This window comes from Myotis yumanensis, unplaced genomic scaffold, assembly GCF_028538775.1.
Source record: "Myotis yumanensis isolate MYYU_CA2020_CCGP unplaced genomic scaffold, mMyoYum1.0.hap1 SCAF_11, whole genome shotgun sequence".
In the NCBI taxonomy this organism is placed as follows: Eukaryota; Metazoa; Chordata; class Mammalia; order Chiroptera; family Vespertilionidae; genus Myotis; species Myotis yumanensis.
This window is the reverse complement of record NW_027223762.1, coordinates 5,690,395-5,701,587: the sequence shown is the minus strand read 5'-3', so window position 1 is coordinate 5,701,587 and position 11,193 is coordinate 5,690,395. Positions and strand designations below refer to the sequence as shown.

General features: G+C 45.8%; 2 protein-coding genes across 6 annotated transcripts in view; both read right to left on the bottom strand.

Moving 5' to 3' along the window:
• Positions 1–1,659: 1,659 nt before the first annotated feature.
• Positions 1,660–9,999, bottom strand: MSGN1 (mesogenin 1). Of its 5 annotated transcripts, none has more exons than XM_070428717.1 (5): positions 9,604–9,999; positions 8,235–8,303; positions 6,528–6,567; positions 6,144–6,240; positions 1,660–2,745 (listed from the first exon to the last, which is right to left on the bottom strand). In XM_070428717.1, the coding sequence occupies exon 5, from the start codon at positions 2,503–2,505 to the stop codon at positions 1,924–1,926; it is 582 nt and encodes a 193-aa protein (XP_070284818.1). In that variant the 5' UTR covers positions 2,506–2,745; positions 6,144–6,240; positions 6,528–6,567; positions 8,235–8,303; positions 9,604–9,999; the 3' UTR covers positions 1,660–1,923. The 5 variants fall into 5 exon arrangements, with proteins under 5 accessions (XP_070284818.1, XP_070284817.1, XP_070284815.1 ...); XM_070428716.1 differs by lacking the exon at positions 6,528–6,567 and adding an exon at positions 3,069–3,168; XM_070428714.1 differs by lacking the exon at positions 6,528–6,567.
• The window catches only part of GEN1 (GEN1 Holliday junction 5' flap endonuclease), a 50,845-nt gene continuing 49,648 nt past the window's right edge, over positions 9,997–11,193 (bottom strand). The window contains exon 16 of the mRNA XM_070428711.1: positions 9,997–10,383. Coding sequence (XP_070284812.1) covers positions 10,273–10,383 — 111 coding nt within the window. The 3' untranslated portion in view covers positions 9,997–10,272. The remainder of the gene's footprint in view (positions 10,384–11,193) is intronic.

The following is an 11,193-nucleotide window of genomic DNA, read 5'->3' as shown; positions in this document are numbered from 1 at the left end:
ACATAAACTGGCAAGTTATAAAAAAGAACCAAAATAAACAACGGTAACAAAATTTTAAAAGCCGCACCATCTCGAACAGTACTCAGGGAAATTAAAACGAACACAACGACATAACAATTTTCTATCCATTAAAACTGTTCAAAAGGTTGGTAATATCTTTTGGGATCTAGGGGCTGGCTCTGTCCCATAATGATAGGACAAGTGTGAATAATTACAAACTTCATAAAAGTCATCTAACAACATTTATTCAACTTTAAAATGTACACACACTCTGATCCAGGAATCCCATTTCTGCAAATTGTTCGGGCTAATTAAAATATCAGTGTATAAAGCTAGTTAGTTGTCTGTGATGTCTGTTAAATCACTTTTTGTAATTAAAAAAAGAACTGAAAACAACCTAAATATTATTCAACAAATGATGCTATGGCACATTGTCGAACTTCTGCATCCTCTACTTGTGCACATGTGGGTCGCAGGGCAAGTCTATGCTTCCATTTCCTCATCTGTAAGATGAAGGTAATAATGGCACTTACGTTACAGATTTATTTGTGTTAACTTGGAAGGGCTTTTACTATATGTCCCAAGTTTTGTTTTTTTTTTAAAAAAAAAGCAATTAGCAGAATTAAAGGGAGTCTTTAAAAATGTATGTACACCTACATTTATTTGCATGCTTTATGAAAAGGAAAAAGTGGAGAGACTCTACATTAAATTGTGAATACCTCTACTCCCTTTGTAGTTTGTCGCTAAAAAGAAGAAAAAATCACCAAAAGAAAAAAATACAGGAGCCATAAACATTGAGAAACAAATACAAATGCTTACTAATCAGAGGGGGGAAATATTCAGCCTTAAAGCCTACTGGTTTCTGAGAGCCTCCTTCATTCAAAACTCCCTTGTTGATGCCATGTGCCATCCAACTAGCCAAGCTGAGGGCGCTATAGTCAACCCCTCAGATGAGGCACAGTGAAGGGGGTGTATGGATGCATGTGGGGTGATTTAGGGGGTGGGGTGGAGGGGTTGATGCTCTGGGTGAAGAAATAAATATCTTTGCAGGGATTCGAGGTAGACTAGGGTTCTAATCCTGCCCCTGGCACTTTTCTATAGAATTAAAATAGTCTGGTTTTCTTTTTGAGTCATTCTCTTCACTTGAGAAATGAGTAAGTGATGGGATCCAGCAAGGTCATATTCACAGGAGGCCTGGCACCGGGCCCTTATGCCCTCCCAGCCCAGGCCCACCCCGCAGTGCTGAGTCCTGTCTCTCCTCCTCCTCCTCTGTCCTACCCCCTCCCATTCCCTGCACTGCCTCGCTCGCAGCCTTCTTTTCCTTCCCTTAAGACAGGATGCTGGCCTCTAGGTTTGTCACTCTGTCTTAACACAGCCTGTCTGCCTGTGACTGTCTGTTTACCATGACACTCACTTCTGCTGCATTTAAGGGATTGTGGGTCCCTGTGCAGGTAAAGGCAGGGTTTCACACACACACACACACACACACACACACACACACACACAGGCACACTGTGCCCTTTGACACAGAACTTTCTAAATAAGAATCCAGGTGTCACACTGGATCCTGTACAAAATACAGGTTTCATTGGCCACGGAAAGAAAGCTCCCAACGCCAACATGACAAGAGAAGATGAATTGTAATAATTTCACATTACTTTAAAAAACTGCATTTAAAAATCATTGAACCTTGAAAGTAACTTGAACAGACAGAGAAAGGCAAACGAATCCGTGTCTTTGCAACGGGTGAGACTCCTGAGAAATCGTGGGGAAGCTGGAAGCAAAGTACCTGCTTATCCGGCAGTTCCACCAAGTCCAGTGGGAATTCCCTTAAAACTCTCCTGACAACAAGGTCACACACTGACCATGCAAACATGACCGTGTGCTGCTGGTTCAGGGAGCCCCGGGGTGGGGGTGGGGGGCTCAGGCGCTCTGGGGCCGAGGCTCCCTCCCGCTGTTGAGCAAGTCCGTGAGCTCCCCGATGTACTTGATGGTGTACTTCAGCGTCTGGATCTTGGTGAGCGGCTGGCCCCTCTGGCTGTAGACAGGTGGCAGGTAGTTCCGGAGGGTGTGCAGGGCATCGGCCAAGGTCCTCATCCTGAGCTTCTCCCTCTCGCTGGCCTTCCGTCTCCGCTGCACAGACATCCTGACTTTGGTGCCCTTCTGGGCCTTGGGGCCCCCAGCGCCCTGCAGGCAGGCAGGCTGGAAAGCTAGCATGTTGTAGTCCACCTCTACCAGGCCCCCAGGGTCTCGGCCGCTGCAGCCATCGCTGCTCTCGTTGCTGGCACCCCCATGCCCACAGGGCAGCCCAGCCGCAGCCGGACAGGGAGAAGAGGTGTAAGACTCCAGCGAGGGGGCCGGGGAGAGGCTCTGAGTGGGCGAGGCCTGGCTCAGCTCAAAGGGCCCTGCCCTGCTTTTCCAGTCCCAGGCGGACAGCAGGCCGGGGCTGCCGGAGGAGCCCAAGCCATCCTCCAGGCCCAGGAAGGTCTCGCGCAGGTTGTCCATGCCTGCGAGGCAGCTGCAGAGAGAAGGGCTCCCTGGCAAGTGAGAAAGAAGGTTCTGCGCCTGCCTGGGCAGAGCGGGCTTTTATGATGCTGGGGGACGAGTGATGAAGTGGGAAAGAGGCCGGAGAGGGAGTTCAAAGGAGAGAGCGAGGACCAAGATGGAAGATGAACTCCTCAGGTGTCACTTTCTCCTCATTGATAATTAGCATCTTCCAGCTAAAACGGCTCTAAACAAAAAGGCCTCCAAGAGAAGAAAAAAGGAATTATCTTGTGGTAACTAAACCAATTAAGGCTGCATAACTAGACTTAGCATTGTCCTGTGGAACTCATTAAAGGGGGAGCCAAAGAAAACAAACCTGGGGCAGCCTGCAGCCAGGAGGCAGGGGCCAGGGGCCGGAGGAGAGGAGCAGAGTGCCCCAGAGGGCCTCCTCCCCCCTCCCCCCTCAGCCCACCTAGAGGTTCAGAGCCTGTGGGGTGTGCTGTTGGAGAAACAGGTCTAGGGAGGAGGTACCCCCTCTGAGCTTGGATGCCTTCCTATGCCAAACGCAGACAATAAACCCTTACTTCACAGGGCTGTTGGGAGGAGAAGACATGGTGGATGCCAGCTTCCTCCTTTTCTCCCTCTTCAGGCAATTCCCCCAGGGTTTTGTAGAGTGCAGGAAGCCTACAGGCAGAATGACAAAGGCCAGCAGCTCCAGTAAACTCAGAGCCTTAAGGAGCAGGAAATACCCTCCAAGAAGCTGAAAGCCCTTGCTTTCACTGAGCAGGTTGGGATTTGTCACAGCAAACAGACACCAGGATAGAGGACGATCCTTAAGGCAGGACAGGGGGTAGGGTACCTGGCAGTCAGCCTTCTGAGGGTGCTTTGTGTTTTGTTTTGTTTTGAAATCTGGCTGCAGAGTCACACCTTGTTTTTGAAATGGATAGGGGAAGTGTGAAATTAACTAGGGAGCCTGCCTGCTTTCCCCACCCCAGCTCCAAATGCCCCGGGATGTGTGAGGTTGGATGGTCCCGGGATGTGTGAGGTTGGATGGTCCCGCTAGTTTGCTTCACTTCCTACATGCTCTGAGAGACAGACCTGGGCTTCGAAAAAGGGTGTCTCCGAGTCCCCATTTGTCCCATGAGCGTTCCTTTTTCTCCACGGAACTAATTCTACAAGGGAGTATGAATATCAGAAGCACAGTGACTTACATTTCAGAGTAATATCAGCGTGTCCTCTAACGTGGTTAGTTAAGGCCCCTTTGCAGTTATTGAAGCGAAATGTCAATGGTCTAATTAAAACATGGATGGTCTTTTTTAATTAAGTAGGCTCGGGGAAGAAAACGCTCACTTGGGCAATCTGTGGAGGAATGCTCTTAATTTTGCTACTTACTAAAGGACCCTTAGCCCTATCTGGCAGAATAACATTAATAAAACATAATAAATGTAACAAGTGATTGCCTCTCCTCTCCCTTCCCCTTTCTTTTCCTTCAGCTCTTATTGGGAAGCCAGGAATCTGCTGCTACTATTTAAGGACACTTACACATATTCTAATTAACCTTTAAGAAAAATAAACCAACATTTTACAGATGAAAGTATTAAGGCTCTATGACAGTGGTTCTCAACCTGTGGGTTGCGACCCCTTTGGCGGTCAAATGACACTTTCACAGGGGTCGCCTAAGACCATCCTGCATATCAGATATTTACATGACGATTCATAACAGTAGCAACATTACAGTTATGAAGTAGCAACGAAAATAATTTTATGGTTGGGTCACAACATGAGGAACTGTATTTAAAGGGCCAGAAGGTTGAGAACCACTGCTCTATGAGGTTAAAAGACTCAGTTAAGATTTCCCTGGCAGAAAGTGGTCAAGCCAAGATCCCTGTAAGACCACCTTTAAAAAATACGATTTTTTCTATTTCAGTTGGTTGTGGTAGAGGCAGGTGACCTGAATGCGACTCAAAAAGAAGGGACTCTCAGTTGACCCGAGGCGCTGGGGTTGCCACTGTCAGCCGGCTTTCAATCCTCATTCTAAACCTCCTAGTTTTCCTCATAATATCACCTCTGCTCTCAGACTCCCTAACTCTCTCTCTTTTTTTTTCTATAGCTTCTTTCTAAAATTGCTAATTCCTTAAACTTCTACTTTCCGAAATTTCGTTTTCTAAATGAGACATCTGCCAAATCCTCGGTACACTGTCAGCACTTAATAAGCGTTGGCTTTGCTCTTGTCGCTGGTATCAGAATGACTTCCCGTGCTCTCACTCCCCTCTGCTGACCTCAGGCAACCAGCATTGCTGGTCCCCCAAACCTGTTTTGGGAACAAGGAAACTGCCTGGGATCCTTGCTTGCCAATGTACCCACTCTTTCTCTAGTAAGAGATAAACCAGAACCAGATGTGCATGGACCTGCTTGTCTCCCTGCAGCTCTCTGAGCTCATTCTGTGGACATGGGGTTCAGGACAGCAGAGCCGGGGCCACGGCTCCAGCTGCTGAGCAGGGCAGGCCTGGAGGCTGAGGCTGCTCCAGATAGCACTCCAGTGTGTAACAGAGATTAACTCACAAAATCCTCGCAATAACCCTAGGAAGTAGAAGCTATTATCACCACCAGTCCTGTTGTACTAATAGGAAACTGAGGCACAGAGTGGTTAAGTAACTCACCGGAGACCCCACCCCTAACACCTCATAACTGGTAGCCCAGGATTCAAATCTTGGCAGGCTGCCTTGGGCCAGGCTTTAACCCCTGGCTGGAACACCTGAGGACAGTCAGAGGCATCGGCACGATGGTCCCTGTAGTGCTCTTGATGCCTGAACTCAAGCTATAGCAGCAACACAATTAAAAATCGGGAAGACTGATTGGTGCCATTCAATCATATGGTCAGTGTGTACAGAGCACCCGAGATTGGCCTGTGTGCTAGCACTGAAGGGGCTAAAAGGATACAGTAGGTTTAGACTTCTGTCCTCGTTCCTGAATTAGATGGTGAGACAGATGAGCACCCACATACTTCTCTGCCACGACTCGTGGACAGGCCTGATTCTGACAGTCTGAAGGGAGTGCTGATTCTGACAGTCTGAAGGGAGTGCTGTGTGTACAATCGCAGAGACACCCCCTGTCTTGGCCATACCCACAATTACCCCAATAAGCTTATTTAGTGTTAAGGGCTTTGTATGATTTATTCCATTGGGATCTTATAAAAATCCTTTAAAGAAAGTACTATTTTTGTTCCCATTTTATATAAGAAAAGAATGGAGGCTTAGAGAAGTAGAAAAAGTTGTGCACGGTCATGATTAAAAAGTGGAGGAGACACGCTAGACCCAGGTGGTCGGACTGGAGGGCCAGGCTCCAGCGAGCGCTTCCACATCATGAGGGAGGAGCAGGGGAGGGTGGGCTCTGAAAGGGCCCTTGTTCGTATCCTAAGGCTGTTTTACAACTTTGGGTCCGCAGCTCCAGAACAGAAGGCATCTGTCTCCCCGACCACCTTCTAGTGCTTTCCCTGGCCCACAGCCAGGCAACCATCTTGACTAAACAGCAGGTAAGTTGACATTTACGCATATTTTCCTATAACTGAAAATGTTAGAAAAAAAAATCTCATTCTTTCACAAATAATTTTATGTGTTAATGTTAATAAGTAAGAACACTTTCCTTGTTTGAGTACTTACAGCACTTCCTCTGTGCTAGGTGCCAGAAATGAGAGCCTTGTATACAGGATCTCATGTCATCCTCCATATAATTTGGTATGGTAGGCCTCGTCTTCACCTTACAAGAGAGGAAATGAAACTCAGAAGCTAAGGAGCTTGCCCAAGGTCAATGGAAACAGCCTCTCCTTAAAGGCCACAGCCTCACCCAACACCTTGCGGTTGACACGCCCAGAATCCGCTGCAGTAATGCAGCCACGTCCTGTCCTCACTGCCTCCAACCCTGAGCTCATCACGCAGACACTCAGTGCAGCCAGGTGTCAGTAGCTGTCTTTGGCCCTTAGGGTCTACTCCCCAACCTTTGTATACTCCACAGTCCCTCAGCCTCAGCCACAGGACCCCACTGACCATGCCAGCCTCCGGCCTGTCTAGTCCCTGGAACTTCCTGCTGGGAAAGAGATAGAGACGGTGTTTGAACACAGTTAGGACTAAGGTAAAAACATGCACTCTTCACGCCATCACAGAATCTTGGCACCCAACTAACACACAACCAAAAAACAGATAATGCTTTTGGGGCAAAGGGAGTGTGTGTGTGTGTGTGTGTGTGTGTGTGTGTGTGTGAGAGAGAGAGAGAGAGAGAGAGAGAGAGAGAGAGAGAGAAGAAAACTCCTAATTGCAATGTGATGTCTCCCTGTGTCCTTGAGCTAGTCAAGAGAAATAAAAGTAGCAATTCCCTACTTGGTTACTGGCATAGAACTCCTGTGTTGTTGAGCTGTGAGAGTTTTAGCAAGGCCAGTGCCTGCGTTCCTTTCAAGGTCACTGCCATTACTCTCCTGACTAACCCGGGAAACTGTGAAAGTTTTTGGCTCTCCTGACTTGAGTCTGAGGTTCATTGGAAAGGCAAAATGTAATATTTTGGTTTTAGTCCTCTTACAAATCCATTGTGAAGCATCATGCAATGAGCAAATAGATGATTTTCACAGGCTAAGTATTCTACCAGGACAAAATACGGACCAAAAAAAAAAAAAAAATGAAATGAAATAAAGTGGCTTACTTCATAGGACACACAAGAGACCGAAGATAACTATGCTGAACTGTAGAAGCCCTTTTGAACACAAAGAGAAAACCCTGTGGACTTCTCAAGCCATTCCTGAGGAGGGTTCCCCGACCTGAAATCATGTTTATCTCCATCCCCTTAACTAAGCAACGTGGGGAGGAAGAGCATCCTTCTTGTCCCAGACATCTGTATGGCTTCCTTTCCCCTCAAACACGCTGACAACCTGAGCTCAAGATCCCAACTCGTCCACCCATTCCACAGCCAAGCACTGTGTGCATTTTCTTTGCTGAATGAATGTAGATGGAAACCAAGTCAGTGTGGCTTTCCCTTAAAATAATCCACTTACAGGTAACCACATCCCTGTGGGACCCCTGTGGTTCCTGATCAGAATATAAGCCTCCTTCTATTTGGAAAATGTGACTAAATACCCTGGCCTCTGTGGCTCAAATGGTTGGAGCATCATCCAGTGCACCCAAGGGTCACCTGAACCAGTTCAATTCCTCGTCAAGGTACTTGCCCAGGATGTGGGCTCCATCCCAAGGTGGGGGTGAGGGGGACATGCAGGAGGTAGCTAACCTCATATTGATGTTTCTCTCTATATAAAAATCAATAAAAATGTTTTCGGGGGGGGGGGAAGGGACAGTCATCACATCTGCACAAAATGGGCTGTTCTGTGGACCACAGGAGGGTGATAGAGAAGAGAATGCATTGTGTAGGGCAGAGGAACATGAGAGCATGGACCAGGGTGAAAAACAGAGGAAGTGGCAGCTAATTCTCCCTTGAGAACAACAGGGCAGGATGTGGGGATGATTCTTGTCGCAAGAGAATATGAGCATTTCCTCTTGGTTCAAAAAATCTCATGTCAACATTTAGCCCCAAATAGCCTGGTTTTCCCCCACAGGCTCAGGAGGGGAAGCAGCTCTGAGTGCTTCACCCCTAATTCTTCAGCAACTGGCTAGGAAGATTCAAAAAAAATCTCATGTGTTACATTTACACCTACTCCCCCTTTTAAGTTGGGTTCTTTATTACCACTGGTATTTGGGGTGGTGTTTTAATACCTGTGTCAAAAAAGTTGAAAGCAATTTGCACTGAGGCGGTCCTCCAAGGAGTTCCCTGTTTTTATCTGCCTGAAAAGCAGAAACGCAACGTTACTTCTTTAGTCCCCTCCAAGGCCAGTAATTAAGATGTGGAAACTCCTGGTAGTAAAATGAATACTACAAATGTTTTTAGTCAGATATCTGCATAAAAAGGCTGCTTATTTTCAGAAATGCTGGCCTCTACATTAGATCATTTTAAATTCAGATCTCCATATTTGTAAGCTAATTAGCACCTAGAAAGCAGAGATACAAGGCAAAGACCAAACCAGGGAAAATATTTCTCACAAATCTGAGTCGAAAGGTTGTGGCTATGAAGATCTCACAGGGATAAGAGAAACAGGGGCCCACCACTGGGAAAATGAACAAGGGCATGAATAGACAGCTCACAAAAGAAGTGCAAGTGGTAGTAAATGTTAAAAAAGTGTCCCATCTCGCTAGTAATCAAAGACATGTAAATGGAAACTACAAGGAGAAGTCATTTTTCACCTCCCAAATTGGCAACGTTGGCAAGAGGGTGAGGAAATGGTCCCTCACACACACTGCTGTGGGTCAACTGGTGAGATTTCTTAAATATTCTAAAGTCTCTAGAATGCACTTTAGATTTAAAAATAGCTTTGACACACGGCCTTTATTCTACAGAACTAGTTACAGTCAAAATTTATGAACTAAAACATTTGTCATAGTATTATGATAGTAATAAATTAGAAACAACCTCAAGACTTAACAACGAAGGAATGATGTCATAAATTATGTCCCCTCCATGTGATGGAATACTATTAGTCAATGAAAATCATATTTATGGAGAACATATAACATAGGAAATATAATCTGAGAATTTATAATCAAGATTGCAAACTTAATATTTTGATCCAATTACATTTTTTTCCATAGAAAAAATGATGAAGTATTTAAGAATGGTTATTTCCAATGGACACAGACACCAGGGGGTGAAGGCATGATGGGGGAGGGGAGGGAAGGGGTGATAAGGATACATATGTAATACCTTAATCAATAAAGAAAAATTTTAAAAAATATTGGTTATTTCTGGTCATAGGAACTGAAGGTCACTTTTTTTCTTTATTCATCTGACTTTATTCTTGAGGGGTAGTCTGTGTCATGGTTAGAAGCATAGGGTTCCTGTTCAAACCTGGATCCCTCTGCTTTCATTAATTATGTGATAGTAAGAAGGTAACGTACTGGTATTTGGGGTGGCATTTTAATACCTGTGTCAAAAAAAGTTGAAAGCAATTTGCACTAAGACGGTCCTCCAAGGTGTTTCTCTGTGCCTCAGTTTCTCTATTTATAATATGGGGATAAAAACAGTACCTACCTGACAGGATTTTTGTGAAGATTCATACATGTAAAGAAATTTCTCGATTAACTGTCTTCAGACATAGTAAGCATTCAGTCATTGGTAGCTGCTCTTATTCTTTATGGTTGTCAATATTTTCTAAATTTTAAAAGGATAATAATTTAAAATTTTAGAAGCAGTGACTAGGCAAAGCTGACCTGAGTAGGTTCATGAATAGAGGAAAAAGACTCAAAAATCACAGTTGCCCTCAAGTTGAATCAAAGCATCTGGGTACTACATTTATTGAAAAATAAAGAAAAGACAAAGATAGGAAATAAGGGAAGATGGAAGGAAGGAAGGAAGGAAGGAAGGAAGGAAGGAAGGAAGGAAGGAAGGGAGGGAGGGAGGGAGGGAGGGAGGGAGGGAGGGAGGGAGGGAGGGAGGGAGGGAGGAAGGTGATGGGGGGAATACTCTTGTAAAGAGAACAGAACATTGATAAATAGGACATGAGGATTACTAAGTCCTTGATAGAGCTCTGCATTTAGCTTGCATGGGGGAGAAAGAAATGGGAAGGAGGTTCAGGGTAGGGCAACAAGAAAGATGAAAGAGAGAAAGGTGTTCCTGAAGAAAGTGCCAGTCTTCTCAGTCACAGTTGGGTCGGGCACAGAGCACTGGGTGACTCTACCCAGCCCTCTGCAGACTGAGCAGTCACCCTCCTTCATCAGCATAGGAAGCCCGCCCATGGATGAGGCTCCTGGCGCAGAGAGTCATCAAGGTCACATGCACAGCATTCCCACAATTCCACGAGGACAAGAACACCTGGGGAGAGAGGAAAGCTTATTTTCAGAAGGATTCCTGGGCCCCTCTCCCAGAATTCTGATTTGGTAAGTCTAGGCTGGAGCTGGATAATCTCTTTTTTGAATAAGCAGAGAAGTGGGGAGCCGCTGGCTTGGACAGATGAAGACCTGCAGGGGTCCAAAAGCTACTGAGCCTGGCCCCTGGAAGCCAAGAGCATGTCCCGTACAGGCCCCTTTGTCTTGACTGTTAAATAGGGATAAGCCACAGGACTCAGGGAGCAGGATGATCTCTATAACTCCCTGACTTTTTCATGCCACTCAAGCCTCTCCTGACAACATCCCTGCCTGTCATGTAAGGATACCCCAGGTCCGACCCATCACGACCCTTCAACTTTATGTGCCCATTCTCTGCCCCATTCCAGGAAGGCTCTGCACTGTCCCTTGAACACATTTTTTTTGCTTGCCTTTTACCTGGGCTATGTCCCTCCCCAAAATGTCCCTTCCTCTCCCTTAACCCTTCAGGTTCTACCAGTCCCTAAGTCCAGCCAAGTGTCTTCTCCAGAAACCCTCTGTGCCTCCTCACTCCTGTGACCACTTATGTGGACAGTCCAATTCAGACAGTTTATTTCACTGTCCTATATTGTTCAGTAATTTTTTTTCACTTGTTAAACTCAGGAACAAGGACCTTAATAAAAACTACTTTGGGAGCAGTGCCTTATAGTTTGTAGAAGATTTTCATATCTATTACATCTTGGGAACTTCATAACCCCCTCAAGATGTGGATAATGGTGTCATCTCCACTGGAACTGGAAACTAAAGTTCAGAGAGGCAT